The sequence below is a fragment of the Nomascus leucogenys genome, chromosome 6, assembly GCF_006542625.1.
Source record: "Nomascus leucogenys isolate Asia chromosome 6, Asia_NLE_v1, whole genome shotgun sequence".
NCBI classification, from domain to species: domain Eukaryota; kingdom Metazoa; phylum Chordata; class Mammalia; order Primates; family Hylobatidae; genus Nomascus; species Nomascus leucogenys.
In genome coordinates, this window is record NC_044386.1 from 102,901,008 (window position 1) to 102,919,693 (window position 18,686).

An 18,686-nucleotide genomic window follows, 5' to 3' on the forward strand; every position below is an offset into this window, starting at 1 on the left:
TAAGAAATGAGGCCATAAAAGGACCTGTGCAAAGCTGACTGGGGATATGAGTTCAGGTAGTGATGGGTGCTCTGGAGCCCATCTTGTAGTATCCAAAGTAAGCTAGAATAAGCCTGATGGTCTCAAAGCAGATGATGGGTTGATGTTACGCATATTGTTAAGGGAAAGAAAGGAGATTTTTACGAGGGTCCCTTTTTGCTACCAGAGGCTCTCTGAGTACTTCCTCCCTCCTGCCACTAGCAGAAGGAGACAGAAAGGAGCAGGCACCCTTATCTAGAATACCTGGAGTTCCTTCGATTCATATGGATAGAAGGTGAAAGTTACTCATCTGTGGCCAGGAGGACACCATGCACTGATTGGCTTACACCTGCTGTATTAGTTATCTGTTGCCATGTAACTGAAACCTAGTGACTTAAAGCAGCATTTATTATCTCATCTTTTCAAGACTCATCAAGAATCCATTCAGGTGCAACTTGCTAAATCCTCTGTCTCTGGGTCTCTTGCAAAAGGAACTGAGATACCAAAATGCAGTCCAGGTGTCAGCAGGGACTCAAATCATGTTAAGGCTCAACTGGGGATGGATCCTCTTCTAAGATCACTCAAATTGTTCCTGGCAGAATTCAGCTCCTCACGGTTGTTGGACTGGAGGCCTCAGTTCCTCATGAGTTGTTTCCCAGAGGCCTCCTCTGATGCCTTGCCCCATGGATCTCACCATGAGGCAGCTCACAGCATGGCAGCTGGCTTCATCAGAGTAAGCAGTAAAGTGTCAGCAAGAGAGAGTGCTGGCAAACAGAAATCAGTCCTTTGTAACCTAATCTCAGAAGTGACATCCCATCACTTTTGCTTCATTCTGTTTATTACAAGCAAGTCACTAGGTCCAGCCCACACTCAAGGGGCAGTGATTACACAAGAATGTGATGTAGAGATACCGGAGGCAGGAATCATTGGAGACTATATCAGAAGGCCACCTATCCGTAAACCAACTACTGATACAAGAGGATTAGAACTGGCTCACACCATTCAGGTTCTCCAACCCCTGGAGCTGGATTCAGGTCCCTAAATCACAAGGCTACCACACAGCTATGGCATCCGCCTGTAGTCCAACTACTTGGGGGGCTGAGGCGGGAGAATTGCTTGAGCCCAGGAGGGCTGCGGTGAAAGATACTAGTGGTGGGCAGCCTTGTGTGGTGCTGACGATTGCCTGGCAGTAAGTGGAGGGGAAGTTCTGAGAATCGTGCCGTATCGGTAAATTGGGACTTACAATTTGTAATTATTCCAATATATTTACTAGAGATCATTTGGAAAACAGACCCTCAAATGACAATAAAGTCTTAAATCATTAAAAACAAACAAACAAACAAAAACACAAGATTACCACACAATTGGAGGGAGGGACAGAGGATAAACATTGGGATGATAGCTACAATGTTTACCGTAAGGATTTACCATGTGGCCATGTCTTTATTCTTCTGACCCTGAACCCGTTCTTTCTACAATATGGTGGCTGCCGCCTTATATCTCCCCAGTACCCCACAAGATTAAGTCTGTGTTCCTTATTCCACATCATACAGTGCCTTTCACAGCTGACCCCAGTTTATCTTTGCAGTCTTACCTCTCACCATTTACTTTCATTTATTCTTGGTCTCAGGACCTCTTTAATACCATTAAAAGTTTGTTTGAGATGGAGTCTCACTCTGTCGCCCAGGCTGGAGTGCAGTGGCACGATCTTGGCCCACTGCAACCTCCGCCTCCTGGGTTTAAGCGATCCTCTTGCCTCAGCCTCCTGAGTAGCTGGGATTGCAGGCACGCGCCACCTCGCCCAGCCAGTTTTGTGTTTTTTGTAGTTAGGATTTCACCACGTTGGCCAGGCTGGTCTCGAACTCCAGACCTCAAGTGATCCGCCTGTCTCAGCCTCCCAAAGTGCTTGAATTACAGGCGTGAGTCACTGCACCTGGCCCCCTTTAAGGGGCCTGTAATCTCAACACTTTGGGAGGCCAAGGTGGGTGGATCACCTGAGGTCAGGAGTTCAACACCAGCCTGGCCAACGTGGTGAAACCCCATCTCTACGAAAAATACAGAATTAGCTGGGCATGGTGGCATGTGCCCGTAATCCCAGCTACTCAGGAAGCTGAGGCAGGAGAATTGATTAAACCCGGGAGGCGGAGGTTGCAGTGAGCTGAGATTGTGCCACTGTACTCCAGCCCGGATGACAGAGCAAGATTCCTTCTCAAAAAAAAAGTTATTGAGGGCCCCAAAGAGCTTTGTTTATATATGTTATCGTTAATGATATTTATTTAATTAGAAATAAAAACAAATTTTAAAAATACTTAATTCATTTAATGTAATAATAAATCCATTACTTAAATAGCATTTTTATGAAAATAAGATTTCACAGAAAAGTTTGCAGAATGACATTTTTACATTTTTGCAAATCTTTTTAATGTCTGATTTGATAGAAGACAACTAGATCCTCATATCTATTTCTGCATTCTCTTTATTGTAATATGTAATTGTGGTTGAAGGTATATGAAGAAAATCTGGTATTATACAGATATTTAATTGAAAAATGGTGATATGAGTATCTTAATAGTCTTGCCTTTTTTTTTAACTTCTGTTTTAGGCTCAGGGAGTACATGTGCAGATTTATTATAAAGGTTAACTCATGTCACAGGTGTTTGTTGTGCAGATTATTTCGTTACCCTGGGTTCTAAGCCTGGTATCCAATAGTTACTTTTTCTGATCCTCTCCCTCCTCTCCTTTACCCTCAAGTAGACCCTAGTGTCTATTGTTCCCCTCTTTGTGTCCATGAGTTCTCATCATTTAGCTTCCACGTACAAGCAAGAACATGTGGTATCTGGTTTTCTGTTCTGTGTTAGTTTGTTAAGGATAATGGCCTCTAGCTCTATGCATGTTCCCACAAAAGACATGCTCTCATTCTTTTTAATGGCTGCATAGTATTCCATGGTATGTATGTACATTTTCTTTATCCAATCTGTCATTGATGGGCATTTAGGTTGATTCCATTTCTTTACTATTGTATATAGCGAGTGCTGCAGTGAACATTCACATGCATGTGTCTTTATGGTAGAATGATTTATATTCTGTTGAGTATATAACCAGTAATGGGATTGCTGGGTTGAATGGTAGTTCTGTTTTTAGCTCTTTGAGGAATTGCCGTACTGATTTCCACAATGGTTGAACTAATTTACACTCCCACCAGCAGCATATAAGCGTTCCCTTTTCTCTGCAACCTTGCCAGCATCTGTTATTTTTTGACTTTTTAGTAATAGCCATTGAGTTGTGTGAAATGGTATGTCACTGTAGTTTTGATTTGCATTTCTCTAATGATCAGCGATACTGAGCTTTTCTTCATATGCCTGTTTGTCTAGCACTTTGAATAGCTTTCCCCCAGTTAGAAAATATAGGTTCTCTGAATTACTTGGGTCTTCCAAATATTCGCTCATTTCAGTACAAAATGTTTTTAATCACATTTTTAATATCATTATCTCATCAGAAAAGTCTTTAAGTATTGGGGCCAAGTTTGGTGGCTCACACCTGTAACCCCAGCACTTTGATAGGCTGAGGCAGGAGGATAGCTTGAGGCCAGGAGTTCAAGGCTGCAGTGAGCTGTGATCACACTGCTACACCTAGCATGGGCACAAGAGCAAGACCCTGTCTCTAAAAAAAAAAGTCTTTAAATATTGGAAAATTGTCAGTCATGGAGGATTTGAAATTCTAGTTTTCACTAAACACTCAAATTTTATCATTGGCAAAAAACAGTTGTTTTTCTGGAAGTAATAAGTTACTTATTTGTTATAATGTGCCAAATTGCCGAGTCTGCATAGCCATATTGAATATTATCATTCCTTCATATCAAAATGGTACTCCTTGAAAAGATCCTTATGGCTTCTGTTGTTTCATAGCTTCTGCTTATAGTGTTCTGGGTATCCTTCAGTTTTGCTGCCACCCTACAGCTTCTCAGTGTGCCTCACATTTAGATACCTCCAGAGAGAATCTGATTGGATTCTCCAGCCAATATCTAATATAGGGGTTCATGGCAACTAGTGCATAAGGAACCATTTGTGGCTGTTTACTCAGAGGAGACTTCAGATCTAGGAGACAGTCAGAGTACCTTGTCCAGGATATATACCATGATGAATTAGCAAGATGAAGTTTTCAATACATGGATGCAAAGTGATTATGGTATGAGCATTTTTTAATCTCAGATTTTGTAATTTGCTTTTACAAAGCACTCATTTTACAGCACCTTGTTTAAAGACCCCAAAAAGCATGTCCTTAAAACTATAGTCACATTCTTGGTGCTCCCTTCCCTTTGTTTGGGGTATTAATACTACTCTGAGGCTGCCATGGGACCACCTGTTCCAAAAATATTCTTTGATGTGGATTGAGTAGTTTTTACTGTGATTATTCTACCAAGATAAACATAGAATTTATTGCCTTTCACAGTAATAATAAGAAAACATTGTTAAAGAAGGTTTCAGCCAGGCACGGTGGCTCACGCCTGTAATCCCAGCACTTTGGGAGGCCGCCAAGCCAGGTGGATCACGAGGTCAGGAGTTCAAGACCAGCCTGGCCAACGTGGTGAAACCCCATCTCTACTAAAAATACAAAAATTAGCCAGGCGTGGTGGCACACACCTGTAATCCCAGCTACTCAGGAGGCTGAGGCAGGAGAATCACTTGAATGGAGGTTGCAGTGAGCTGACATCACACCATTGTACTCCAGCCTAGGCGACAGAGCAAGACTCTGTCTCAAAAAAAAAAAAAAAAAGTTTCTTTGGTTGACTAACAATTTTTCATTGTTCTAATGGGTGTCTTCCTCCTTCACAAGGGAGGAAGATCCTCCAAAGTATCTGTGAGTATAATCTTATAACTGGTGTTTTTGTTAAGAAATAATTAGGAGTCACCAGGCACTCCATTTTTTAAGTTCATAAATTTCAAACATTTTTTTTTTAAAGATTTACTTCCTCATTTTGGTAGGGACAGAAGGATAAAAAGTATATTTCTGCCATCTTAGGGGGATGGAAGTTTTGGTAACTCTCTATCCTTTGAAGGTCCTGGAATCGTTTATTATAATATATACCGTTTAGTATACATGTTGGGCTGTCTGAATGAGAACATACCCATGAGTGTGCACATGTGCTTACAAACACGTTCATTCATTTAGTGAAATTAAGAGTGGAAGCGAAGCAGGCTGTTTTTAGAAAAAAATATTTGAGGCCTGAGTTCCCTCTTTCATTCATCCCATGAGGGTATTACTAGGGGGTTTAATATATTTGGGTTAATTATGAGGGGGAAAAAAATAGCATCCTTTGGGGAAATAGAACCAGACACAATTTAAAGTGGGACCCAAATCGAAACAGAGTTCTTTTATGAAACAAATGTTTTATTTTCTGTTTGTCACACGGATGCCATCTAAATTTTAAAAGAAATCTAGGCTTCCTCTTATCCTTTATGTTTTTTTTAAAAGCAAGAAGTCAGAGACTTTGTACATCTTGATTAACTCTTACATTTGAGCTATGTGTCACAAGTAATTAAGTTATAAATATTCTGAAGATTAATTGGTGCACACTCTAAGTGCTTTTTAAATTTTACACAGCTTACCTTTCTGAAGAATGTCCTCACAAAGATAGATTATATCAATTTCTCCACTGATGATGTATTCCAGCAATAAACATAGTCCTAGAATTGTAGAATGTGCACTGCTGCACTCTGTCCTAACAGACAGTAGACAAGGTTTATAATTTTTTTCTATGGGGCACTAAAAATACCCTAGTATTTCCTTTAACTTTTTGCACTGACAGGTCTAAAGCAAAGCCACAGAAGCTGCTCTTGCTCAGTAAGTATTGTTAATGCTGCAGTGCATATTAAAATTTCAGAAAACCCAATTATGTACTATCTAGGTGTGGATAGCTCTCATTGTTAGTATCCTAAATCATCTAAAGGCTTGTTTTCTTTCTTTTTTTTTTTTTTTACAGACCTAACTACCATAATGAATGCTGCATATTAAGAGAAACCACAAGAAGGTTATATGTTTGGTTGTCTAATATTCTTGGATTTGATACGAACCAACACATAGTCCTTGTTGTCATTGACAGAACCCCAGTTTGTATGTACATTATTCATATTCCTCTCTGTTGTGTTTCGGGGGGAAAAGACATTTTAGCCTTTTTTAAAAGTTACTGATTTAATTTCATGTTATTTGGTTGCATGAAGTTGCCCTTAACCACTAAGGATTATCAAGATTTTTGCGCAGACTTATACATGTCTAGGATCCTTTTATCAAGGCAGTTATGATCATCATTTTCCTGCCTTGACCCCACCATCATCAAACACTCAGTTAAATATAAATTAACATTTTTTAGATGACCACTTAACATAATGCTTAAGAATGGAATTTCCTCTCTGTGACAGAACCCAGGAATTAATTCCTAAATACATAATGTTGGTATATTGAAGACGAAATTAAAATTGTCCTTCAGTTTTGAGGCCATGTGTAAAGTTTAACCATATTGTAAAATATCTATTCCGTATTAGAAATAGCTAGTTGACAGCTTATACTTCTCAAAATTCATATTGTTATGTACACAAACTAAGTTTCTATATGTGAAGTTAGTGAGTCTTTTTGTGTTACTCCAAAATAAAGGCAATGATTTATTTTTTTCCCAGTGCCAATACAATTTTGAGCTAAGCACTCAAGGTGGATACTTTACATTTTAAAGCTGGAATCAGCAACAGCCCTATGGGAAACCAGACAAAGCATTGACTTTTAAATGTAGACTTTTAAAATAAACTGTTTTCTTTTGGAACTACAATTAGAATAGTTAATATTCATCCTTAAACCATTATTATGTGTACATTATTGTTGCTATTGTGATAATAGAGAATTTTATTTATTTTTATGCCAGCTTATATTGTGAGAACACAGTCAGTCAGTTTGGGTTTTATCAATCCTGTTAATGCTTGTCCTTGGAACATCTTTCGCGTATTCAAGGTTTGTAGTTGAAAAGTTTACTGTAAAAAAATCAAAAACAAAAAAATGTATTGTTTTTACAGAATAAATTTATTGGAATGTGTACTGGGAGTAAGATTTGAGGTTGTAAGCAAACTAAGTTAGTGTAATTTGGCTTCATATATGTAACGTGAGGTATTAATGTAATTCATATATTAAAGCAAAAATTGTTCACAGCAAGCTGACAATAGAATCAAGTGCAGGTGAGGGTTTTCTTTTTCTTTTTTTTTTTTTAAACACTCTCTGGGTTTTAGATTATTTGAAAACACTGTAGGGGATGATGGGGAGATGACTACATGATTTGCTTACACATACATATTTACCAGCCCAGTGGACCCTAGATTTTGTAACTTGATATTATCCATGCATTGATTTGTATCCCATTTTCTTTTGGTTTTCTTGGTGAGAGCTAATAAAAACATGAGAAAATGTGAGCAGACCTAAAAGCCTAGGGCCATTAATAATGATGATAGTGATGATGGCAGCTAAGGGTGTGAAAGCACCAGTCCATTTATCATTTCAGGGCACAGTGAGGAGGTGGTTGTTTGTATTTTTGGTGTGTTTCTTTCATTTAGTAAATACTGGTTTTCTCTAGTATACTCAACATATAATCCCAAACATGAAAAGTTCATAAAAAGATAGTAGGGATGTCAATCTAATACTTTTTCCTTAAAAGGTACTTTTTAATTTTGAATATTTGAATGTATTTTTTAATTAATGAAATTTAATTAATCAAAAGACCTCTTCATTGCTCACACTGAAACATAAGGGGAATGTAGATGACATTTTGAATTGGAATATACAACTCACAAATTTTCTTTAAAAGCATTTTATGTGTATATATGAAATGTTTCAAATCTAATAAGATTTGTCTTCATAAGAGGCCAAAAATAATTTTATTAAAAATATACACAGAAATACAATATAAATATTTCCAGCCACCAATAAAACAAGTGTTCATTAAGGATAGAGATAAAGTTATTGATCCCTATTTAGCTGTTTAAATTCACACAAAAAAATTTAGTAAAAGTAATTTTCTTAAAACAGCAGCAAATAATAAACTTTCCTTGGGAAAACATTTTTCAAACAACATTTAAAAATATTCTGATGATTTGCCTTTTACATTGAGGTTAATAATGAAGCATATTCATCTTATTTGCAAAAGTTACTCCTCCAGTCTGCATTCACTGTTTTGAATTTTTTAATATGCACAGGCCATATTCTCTTTTGAACAGTTTCATTTCATGCTCACTACTATTGGCACTAAATTGTAATTTTTTACACTTATAATAATTATTTTATACGTCAAACAGAATATTGAGACGGATGATCAAGTTTATTCACAAATGATTTTGAATATATTTCTTTAAACAAACTGTTTCTCAAGAATTTCCATTTTCCTTCAAAAAAAATTTACACAATACCATATAGCTCACACATACAGTGCAGAGCAAGAATGTACATATTCTTAAGTATTCATGTATGAGAAGAGAGTGAAATGGGACAAAATATTAGTACCAGTATAACAAAAGTTAGTAATTTAGAAAGGAGGAACATGAAGTAATATTTTTATTCCACTTTTTCTTCTGCCTTTGTTTTTATGAAGAACTCTGGTTTGTAGATACAACGATAGGCCAAGAGCTGAGGAAGAACTCCATATGCTATGTTTAATGCTAAAAAAAGGATTTTTGCTTCTTCAGGGACTCTGTAGACATAAGCAGTTCTAGCATGAAGAGATGCACCAATGTGAGAAAACTGAGCCTGTTGCATTAAAAAAAAAAAAATTGGGTAAGCATGAAACGTGTTCAGCTGGACGCATGATGAGTTCTGAATGGTTCATTCAGGCTACGTTTCTGTGCCCTCAAAACCAGTCTCACCTGCAGACAAAATACCTTCAAACAATCCGGAGTCTTTAATGTCAGAGTCTTTCATTAAATTTAGTCTTTGACTAAATTTAGGGCCATTCTTGATATGACTGTTCAAATAAAGTAGATATTATTTAGTGTAGTTTTATCATGCCAGTTGTATTTTTTAACCATCAAGTGCCCCTTACCAAACATTAGTGGCTCAATCTACTAGAAAAATCTGAATAAAATCTCAAATTTTTTTCTGATTTGCATTCTGGAGATCCTACATACAGACTCAGTTGTGGTTCACAAATTGTGTTCCAATAAAAATGAAGAAAGTGCAGAGTTTTTAAAAACTAAAATATTTTTAGCATAACAAACTATTGAAAGGGAAGCACTGGGGGGACCTCAGCTTCATTTATCAGTCTTTCATCTACTCCTTGGAGCAAGAGCTCATACCCTTTCCCTATGTGTTTTTTGTTTATTCATTTATTCATGTATTTGTTTTTTCTGCAGCTTTTAAAATATTAAGGGCTGTTTGTAAGATAAGTTTGTTACCAACTTGGGTGGAGGTAGGAGTACGGTTGCTCTTTGTAAAATGGCAAATGTACATGCAGGCAACCTTTTTAAATCAAATTATAGTTTATTTAGAAGTATGACTTGTCAGCATTATCTGCATTTGCAAAATGGCCTCCCTCTCTACTTATATACTTGTTCAGAAAACACATTCAGAATGTGCCAATTGGTCTTTTTTGATACTTTTCGCAAGCACAGAGGAAAACCGTATTGGAAAGGGTAAAACAGACCACAGCAGGATTAAAAGCTCCTGTCAGAAAATTTCCTCAGAAGGCTTGTGTCATTACAAAATGTACCCCTGGAGTCTGCATTTTCATATTTTGCTGAAATTCAAGATATACATGAATAAAGGATTGGGAATCTAAATATAATAAGTAGTAAATTATCAGTTCATCAGGATCAAAGAGACAAAAGACTGCACTATAGAGAAGGCATAGAGGTAACAAGAATGAAGAACTAGATAATTTGCTTTAAATACATATAAGTTATTTTACATTTCCTTCCATATGAAATCAGTTTATTCTGCTGAGTGATTCACAGATAAAGGTGTTACTTACCACTTGACTTCACCATGACAAGAAAAGGACAAGTTTTTTTAAGCAGCATCTTTATGAATTTTTTATCAGTGGCAGATATTTTAATGGGCTGCATTTTTACAAATTCCTGATATATTCTGGTGACCTGTGGTACATTTTTGCTACTCTGGAGATAGAAATTAAATTAGCATGATGTATTGCTAAGGACCAACATGTGGATTGTCTACATTGTGATCTATGAGGCACTGAGAGGACTTGGCCCTCAGATACACCTCCCCTGGGTAGATGCCCAGGCAGAACTCAGCAGATGTATTTGTATCTCTGGGCTCCGAGGACAAAAAACCTTGAGAGTAAAGGGCACTTTCAGGGCTGCCCTGAGGAGGTGCTTTCCGGACATTCTAGGAACTCTGAGCAGGAGCATGGCTCCCGTACTGTTTTTCCTTAGGGCCTGTTTTGAATAATAGTGTTTTTCTGAATATATAACCAAGCATTTTCTTCTAGACTAGAAGCCAAATTTGATCCCTGGTTTTCAGAAATCTGAGTTTGGTGGTTCTGTCTTTATAGATACTTGTACACATCACAAAAGCACCAAATTTGGGGAAATGCTAACCATACTTTGAGAGAATAAATATGAGCAGTTGTGCCTACTTGCATAGGGAAGCCTGCATAAAAAGTCAGTGATTCCGTAGGCTCTTTTCCTGCACTAACCAGTGCAGTTAATACCTCATTTTCATGAACAGCACACTCGTGGCAACATTAAATGAATCATGGCCGGGTGCAGTGGCTCACGCCTGTAATCCCAGCACTTTGGGAGGCCAAGGCGGGTGGATCACCTGAGGTCAGGAGTTCAAGACCCGCCTGGCCAACATAGTGAAACCCCATCTCTACTAAAAATACAAAAAATTAGCCGGGCGTGGTGGCAGACGCCTGTAATCTCAGCTACTTGGGAGGCTGAGGCAGGAAAATTGCTTGAACCCAGGAGTGGAGGTTGCAGTGAGCCAAGATTGTGCCACTGCACTCCAGCCTGGGTGACAGAGTGAGACTCTGTCTTTAAAAAAAAAAAAAAAAAGATTCATGTCCTCAGATTAGATTGTAAGCCCACTGGGCAGGTACTGTGTCTAATGTTTTGTGTGGCACCTATCACATTGTTAGAGCTCAATAAACGTTCAACAACAATGGACTTGTTACTGTCAAAATACAAAAAGGGTCTACAAAGCATTTCTCTATTTTTGTATGTATTTTAGTAGGCCTCTTTATTCAGAATTATTAAACAAGGCACAAAAATTTTAACATTCATAATCAAAAGAGGCATTTGTATGTGAGAGAAGAACTCTAAGGCCAGTTGTGTGCAGCTCCCAGTACTGCTCATAGTCCTAATGGATGTACTTACGGTGGCCACACTTCTAGCTGAGTGAGCACCTGACTATAGCTTTCTCTAAGGCATAGGATGTTAAGTGTTCAGGGTTCTGAAGTTCAGAAAAACAGTCTCACCTGAGGAGGTTTCTCTTCCCAAGCACATAGCTAATAAAGGGCTGCAGGTTGTCTCCTGGGTGATGTTCCCAGCAGCACAAGGCCTCCCATGGCAGGACCTGAAGAGCTCAGCCTGAGCCTGTGCTGGGGTCAGGTGGCTCAGTGAACTCAGTGCTGCTGAATTAACAGGAGGCCCGGGATTACAGATATGAGTTGTTGATCCTAGAAATTCTCCAGAATTTAGCAATGTGAGGTTGAGTCCCTAATAATTTTTCTTCCACTTCATTCTAAATCATTTTCACCTTACAGAAATTATTAAGAGATATACTCTGATTTTTTTTTAAGAATGGATGATTGGAATGGCAAATGAAACAATAAGGTGAACAAAAGTTAAATTTTAAGAGCTGTTTTCTTACATGTATAGAGACAATCTGTAAAGGATAACTAAAAAAGTTAATCGTGGTTCCAGAAGGAAGAACTGAAAGAGTGTTATATGTCCATGTGAATATTATAGGCAGAAAACTTAGGTGACCACTGGGATGATAGCCAGGGTCTTTTGCTAATACAGTATAAATAGCTAATGTAGAACTGTGTTATCTTTTCTTAGAGTTTTCGGAGCAACATAGTTTATTGGTTCAGAACACTGACTTTGGAACTAGACATCCAGAGTCAAATCACAGCTCCACCACAAACCAGCCCTGTGGCCTTGGGTAAGGTGTGGAACCCACCTCATAGGTTGTTATGAGGGTTCAGTGAGGTGATGTTTGTGACATGCTTAGACAGTGTCAAGCACTTGGGGCTATTCTGTAGACACAAAATACAAAACTGAAATACTCATTCATGATCTGGTGCTCAACTCTGTAGAAAACCTGGGCCCTTTGTTTTTAGATCCTCTTGACCTTTTGACCTTTTTACTGTGAGTGTCTCCATGAAAGGATAAGTACATAAAGATGTTAAATCAGTATAATTTAATACTAAATAAAGATGTTGAGCAATGAGTCACACCAGAAGCAAATGAAGAAAACAAGATTTGCATTAGTATCCCCACTAACCGTGTTTTACCTAAACCGTTACTTTCAGATTTTTCTTAACGTCTCCATGAGGGAAAAACCATATGAAATTTACTTCCAGGCTGAGCGTGGTGGCTCATACCTGTAATCCCAGCACTTTGGGAGGCCAAGGCAGGAGGGTCACTTGAGTCCAGGAGTTTGAGACCAGCCTGGGCAACATAGCAAGACCCTGTCTCAAGTTAAAAAAAAAATTATAAAAAAAGAAATTTACTTCAGTAGAGTTAACTCTTCACAACCAAATTATTCATACATAAGTTTCCATATCTCTTTGTGAGAAAAAGACATGGCATAGCACCTGACTGAAGTAACTGAACCTGCTTCGCTGGCTGTGGGATGGCAGGCTCCTTACCAAGCCCGTGGTGAGTCTGTCCCAAAGCTTTCACCCAGTTTCTTTGTTTTCTTGGTAATTATATACAATACACATAATTTAATTAGTTTGTCTTCAGGTTAATCTTCTGAACAACATAAGGCATATCCCCAAACTCTTACTTGGAATCTTCTACCAGTAATAATAGCAACAAAGAGTTACATAGCTGTTATGTGCCAGACACTGTTTTAAGCCCTTTACATATATTACCTCATCCAGCCCTCACAGCAATTCCATGAGAAAGCTACTGTTATTATCCTCACTTTAGAGAAGAGGAAACTGAGGATTAGAGAGGTAAAGTAGCCAAGGTCATTGTGCTCATCAGCAACTGGCTAGAATCTGAACCAGTTCACCTCCAGAGCTTATGTTCCTAACTATATGAACTCTACTGGCTTTGACTTTTTTTCATTTTCATTGATATTTTAGCAGAGAAAATGCTTCAATTGATAGGAAATGCTAATAAGTGGATCTAACCAGCCTATAATGCCTTTCAGATTACACTTGCAGCTTTAATCCTATGGTTTGCATTTCATATGAAAAGATACCTGGGTTATGAGTAAGTCCCCAGTGGAACTCTTTGGTCTAAAATGTGTCCTGGTTTCATTTTATTCAATCTTCTTTTACTCTTTCCTTGATCTTTTGATTTCTGAAGGGAGCAGATTTGGCAGACTCCTACATGGTCTGAAATCAAGGCCCCAATAACTACTCACTCTTTTTTTTTTCTTTTTTTTTTTGAGACAGTATTGCTCTGTCACCCAGGCTGCAGTGCAGTGGCATGATCTTGGCACACTGCAGCCTCTGCCTCCCGGGTTCAAGCGATTCTCCTGCCTCAGCCTCCCAGGTAGCTGGGATTATAGACACCCACCACCACACCCTGCTAATTTTTTGTATTTTTAGTAGAGATGGGGTTTTGTCATGCCAATTGGCCGGGCTGGTCTCAAACTCCTGACCTCAGGTGATCCACCTGCCTGGTCCTCCCAAAGTGCTGGGGTTACAGGTGTGAGCCACTGCTCCTGGCCACTACTCAGTATTTCTTCCATTGGCCTATACTGATTTAGAACTTTTCAAAGGTGTTTTTTTTTTTCCCTAAGTTGCATAGATTCTTGAGAGTTTACTAGATGTTTCAATGAAAGTAAGTTTTAGTAAAGTTAGTGGGATCATGAATGCATAAGGCTTCTAAATAAGAATGGCAATTTTAGCAAGCAAAGATGCTTGCTAAAAAAAATGCCTTTTTTTTTTTTTGTTTGTGGTGGTGGTGAGGGAGACAGGGTCTCTCTCTGTTGCCTGGGCTGGAGAGTGCAGTGACGCAGTCTCGGCTCACTGCAACCTCTGCCTCCTGGTTCAAGCAATCCTCCCACCTTGGCCTTCCTAATAGCTGGGACTGCAGGCATATGCCATCATGCCAGCTTAATTTTTGTATTTTTTGTAGAGATGGGGTTTTACCATGTTGCCCAGGCTGGTTTCAAACTCCTGACTTCAAGCAATCCACCCACCTCGGGCTCGCAAAGTGCTGGGATTACAGGTGTGAGCCACCATGCCTTGCTGGAGAGTGCTTTCTGTGATGAATGTGTCAGATACTCCCATAAGATGAGACTCCATTTCATAAGCAAGTATTTGCTAAGTACAAAACAAATAACATAATTCAGTATTCTGGTCATATGTATTGTTTTGTTGCAGCATGGCTTCTAACTTTTCCTTAGCCTACACACTGTAAGTAGGTAGATATTAAAGCTCAGCCAAGAGCTATGGGAATCAGACCCATAATTCTTTACTCAGTCTGTCTTCACCTGCTGGGCTGGGAGAGACATCCTTCTGACATTTACAGGATCTGGTCCTTAGCCTTAGGCTCTGGATCTGGGCATTCACCATCAAGAGAGGGGCTTCAGGCTGCCTTATCAAACTGGGCAGTGATGGATAAGCCCCAGGATTCCTGACATCTGACATGAATGAGGTAATGCCCCCTGCGGCTGCCAGCTGCTCTGTAGTCCACACTGCCCTTCTCAGAACCACTTGGCTGGAGTAATAAGTGCACATCTGCAAGCTTAGCTTCACCAACAGATTAGGGTTTGTCTTATTGCTACAGGCTTACCACACCCATTTTCCTCTAAGCTATGACCTTCCTAAGCTTCCTGACTGTTGACCCTGGCCATGGGACTAGGCTTTTGCCTAGGTTTTCCTTCTGTTTCCATTTGTCTCCTGAGACTTGACCAGGTCCAACATCTGGTCTCTTTAACCAGCCTGCTGGCTGATGACACTTAGCATTCCTGCATCAAGGACTGGTTCCAGGCCTACCAGGCACATGGCAGGCAGAGGAGGCCTGATTGTGCAGGCAAAGCACACAGAGGTGTCAAACTGAACAGCTGTCAAACTGAACAGTCTAATCCTCTAAAGAAAGGGCTGGCAAGAGTGAAGTGGGTATGCGGCCATCTGTCCTGAAGGATATAGGAGAATAAGGCAGGGGAACCAGGCCAAAAAAAAAATCTAAGGCTTTCTCTGCCCTCAGACCTGCTGCATATGCCCACAACTCAGTGTTGCCCTGGGTTATTCCCTGGAGAGGCTCAGCCTAATAAAGCCCTACTTGGCCCTCAGAGTCCAATTCAGAATGTCACTGCCTTCAACCCACAAGGTTCTCCAACACCTCGTACTACATACAGTCTTTTGTGCTGTAGGACTCTGTGCCATAGTTCATTGTTTGCATGGGGTGGGTGAGATAACACAATAGAGAAGAATATGAGCTTTGGAGTCAGACAAGATTTCATAACCCTAGCCGGGCGCGGTGGCTCACGCTTGTAATCCCAGCACTTTGGGAGGCCAAGGCGGGCGAATCACGAGGTCAGGAGATCGAGACCACGGTGAAACCCCATCTCTACTAAAAATACAAAAAATTAGCCGGGCGTGGTGGCGGGCGCCTGTAGTCCCAGCTACTCGGAGAGGCTGAGGCAGGAGAATGGCATGAACGCGGGAGGCGGAGCTTGCAGTGAGCCGAGATTGCACCACTGCACTCCAGCCTGGGTGACAGAGCGAGACTCCACCTCAAAAAAAAAAAAAAAAAAAAAAAAAAAAGATTTCATAACCCTATTCTGCCATTTAATAACTGTAATCTTAGGCAAATAATTTCAGGTGGACTGAGCCTCAGCTTCCTCATCTTTAAATTGGGATTTTTTTTCAAAGCTATTACAAAAGATAATATTATGTGTCCATTGTGCTGTTTATTCTGAGGCAGGCAGGAAGACCACAGTCACCAGCCTCCCCTCAGTTGACCTGGTGCCAGGCCTGGACCTTGAAAATATCCCACGTGATCTTTGCATAAACAAGAAATAAAATTTTGGCCGGGCGCGGTGGCTCACGCTTGTAATCCCAGCACTTTGGGAGGCCGAGGCGGGCGGATCACGAGGTCAGGAGATCAAGACCACGGTGAAACCCTGTCTCTACTAAAAATATAAAAAAATCAGCCGGGCGTGGTGGCGGGCGCCTGTAGTCCCAGCTACTTGGAGAGGCTGAGGCAGGAGAATGGCGTGAACCCGGGAGGCGGAGCTTGCAGTGAGCCGAGATCGCGCCACTGCACTCCAGCCTGGGCGGCAGAGCGAGACTCCGCCTCAAAAAAAAAAAAAAAAAAAAAAAAAAGAAATAAAATTTTATTGTGTTAAGCTACACTGAGTATTTGTTACAGCAGCAGAGCACATAGCCTATCCTTAGACAAATAGGTAAGTAAAATTTTTAATGTGGTTTGCCTGGCACGAAGTAAGGTAATGAGAGCTCAGACTAGTGTAGGGGCAGCGAGCTGGAAAAAAAAAATGGGTTGGAGAATCACTGGAGTAAAACTAACTGGACCTGGTTGGGTGTGGTGGCTCACACCTGCAATCCCACCACTTTGGGAGGCTGAGGCAGGAGGATTACTTGAAGCAGGCATTTGAGAATAACCTGGGCAACAAAATAAGATCCCATCTCTTTAAAAAAATTAAAAATTAGCTGTGTGCAGTGGTGTATGTCTGTAGTCCCAGCTACTCTGGAGACAGAGGCAGGAGGATTGCTTGAGCCTAGGAGTCTGAGGCTGCGGTAAGCTATGACTGTGCCATCACACTCCAGCCTGGGAGATGGAGCAAGACCCTGTCTCTTTAAAAGAAAAAAAAAAGACTGAGTGGTGGTCTAGATGTAGAGGATGAGGAGTGTAAATAATTACTCCAAGTTTCTGGCTTGAGTTGGTGGATGCAATTGGACTATTTACACAGATAATGAAAAAATGGAAGAGAGGTTGTGGGGAGGATCAGGTCCTATTTTATATATTAAATCTGAGGTGCTAGTGAGGCATGCAAGTAAAAAGACTGAGTTTGGAATGAAATACAGGAGTCTGGAAACAGTGTGGGCTGAAGGTAGAAAACTGGAAGTCATCAGCTTATAGTTGGTATTGAAAGATACAAAGATAAAGACCTAAAATACAGAAATAAACCCCAAGCACTGAGGAATCGGGTATTTAGGGGTCTGCAAAGGAAAAACAACCAGCAAAGAGCAATAAATGTTAGTTCTCTTCCTTCTTAAGCCCCTCAAGGAAAGGACAGGAACCATTACTTCTGGATTACTACATCAACTTTTTTGATACTACTATGCTAATTTTATAATTAAGAATTACCTCAAACTGAAAGGATTTAATGCATTGACCCCTTAAATACTATATTTTTCAACTATGTGAATTCTAGTATGTCTTACGATCATGGTTATTATACCATGCATATAATTGACTGTACAAGCCTACAGTTTCTGGATGAACCTCATTCTTATAACTGCTTGAAAAGAACAAGATGAAGCTAATGTTTTTAAACGATAAGTTCATTTGTTTTATTTCTAGTAAGAACAATGAAATTAATTTTCTTCCTTGTTCAGAAGATCGATTTGTTTTGCTAATTATCTTGTAAAAATGTGCTTTATATTATGTGTGAAGTTCTCCATAGATAATTTCATTTTCAGTTAAATGCAGTAAGCATTCACTGAACACCTACTCCAGGCCAAATATTTGGCAAGGTGCCAATGGAAAAGGAATGAAATGACAGGCTCAGAACATTTTTTAAACCAGTTTCCCTGGTTCTGTATAGCATAGTGTAGTGGAATTCTGAAGTCTTTAATTTGGATGGACATTTTGAAGGTGACAGCTCTCAATCCTTTTTTAGTAGCCATGGTATTCAGAGATTGTGAAACAGTCCTATAAAACAACAATGCCACATGCTGGGTGTGTAACCTTGGGCAAATCATTTAACTTCACTGGACCTCAGTTTCCTCATCTGTGTAACTGGATGGCACATCTACCATATAGTTATTATGAGATTTAAATAAAATGTACTTGCAGAAATGTCTTCTGAAGAACTGCAAAACAAAAGGTGACATGTCTAATAGCTATCTCCTACTCTAAAACACTGAGCAGAGAAGTTTTTCATATATTCAACAACTGACACCTAGACCACAAGTAAACCTTCTCAACAGAATATTCTTAGTACCTGAGCCAGACCTCCAGCATGTATCAATGTGATGTCAGGCATCCAGGAACATCCAGGAACCACTAAGCCATACAGTGCAGTCACAAAGTAAGGAACAGAATAGAACATATACGCCAGCATCTGTATTGAACAGAGAAATAACATCATCAGCAAATTGGCAGTTAACTTGGCCTGACTAAAAAGTACAAAAAAATAAACATTTTCATCTTTGAAAATATTAATTCCTATTTCCTATATGGGACCTTTTTTTTTTTTTACTTTTATTTTTATTTATTTATTTATTTAGGTGGAGTCTCACTCTT

General features: G+C 39.5%; 2 protein-coding genes across 7 annotated transcripts in view; one reads left to right on the top strand and one right to left on the bottom strand.

Moving 5' to 3' along the window:
* HDGFL3 (HDGF like 3) overlaps nucleotides 1-18,686 on the top strand; it is a 93,597-nt gene that overhangs the window by 62,755 nt on the left and 12,156 nt on the right. The window contains exon 6 of one of the 2 annotated variants that reach the window (XM_003268450.4): nucleotides 5,999-7,466. The exons of the other annotated variant lie outside the window; for it this stretch is intronic. Within the exon in view, the coding sequence (XP_003268498.1) occupies nucleotides 5,999-6,004 (6 nt within the window). The 3' untranslated portion in view covers nucleotides 6,005-7,466. Of the gene's footprint in view, nucleotides 1-5,998; nucleotides 7,467-18,686 lie in introns of those variants that run through there. 2 annotated transcript variants of the gene reach the window in all.
* The window catches only part of TM6SF1 (transmembrane 6 superfamily member 1), a 30,334-nt gene continuing 19,997 nt past the window's right edge, over nucleotides 8,350-18,686 (bottom strand). For 4 of the 5 annotated variants that reach the window (XM_030814927.1, XM_003268448.3, XM_030814929.1 and 1 more), the window contains 2 exons: nucleotides 18,385-18,504; nucleotides 8,350-8,793 (listed from right to left, as the gene is read on the bottom strand). In XM_030814927.1, coding sequence (XP_030670787.1) covers nucleotides 8,602-8,793; nucleotides 18,385-18,504 — 312 coding nt within the window. In that variant the 3' untranslated portion in view covers nucleotides 8,350-8,601. Of the gene's footprint in view, nucleotides 8,794-18,384; nucleotides 18,505-18,686 lie in introns of those variants that run through there. The other variant, XM_030814930.1, reaches the window with a different exon arrangement.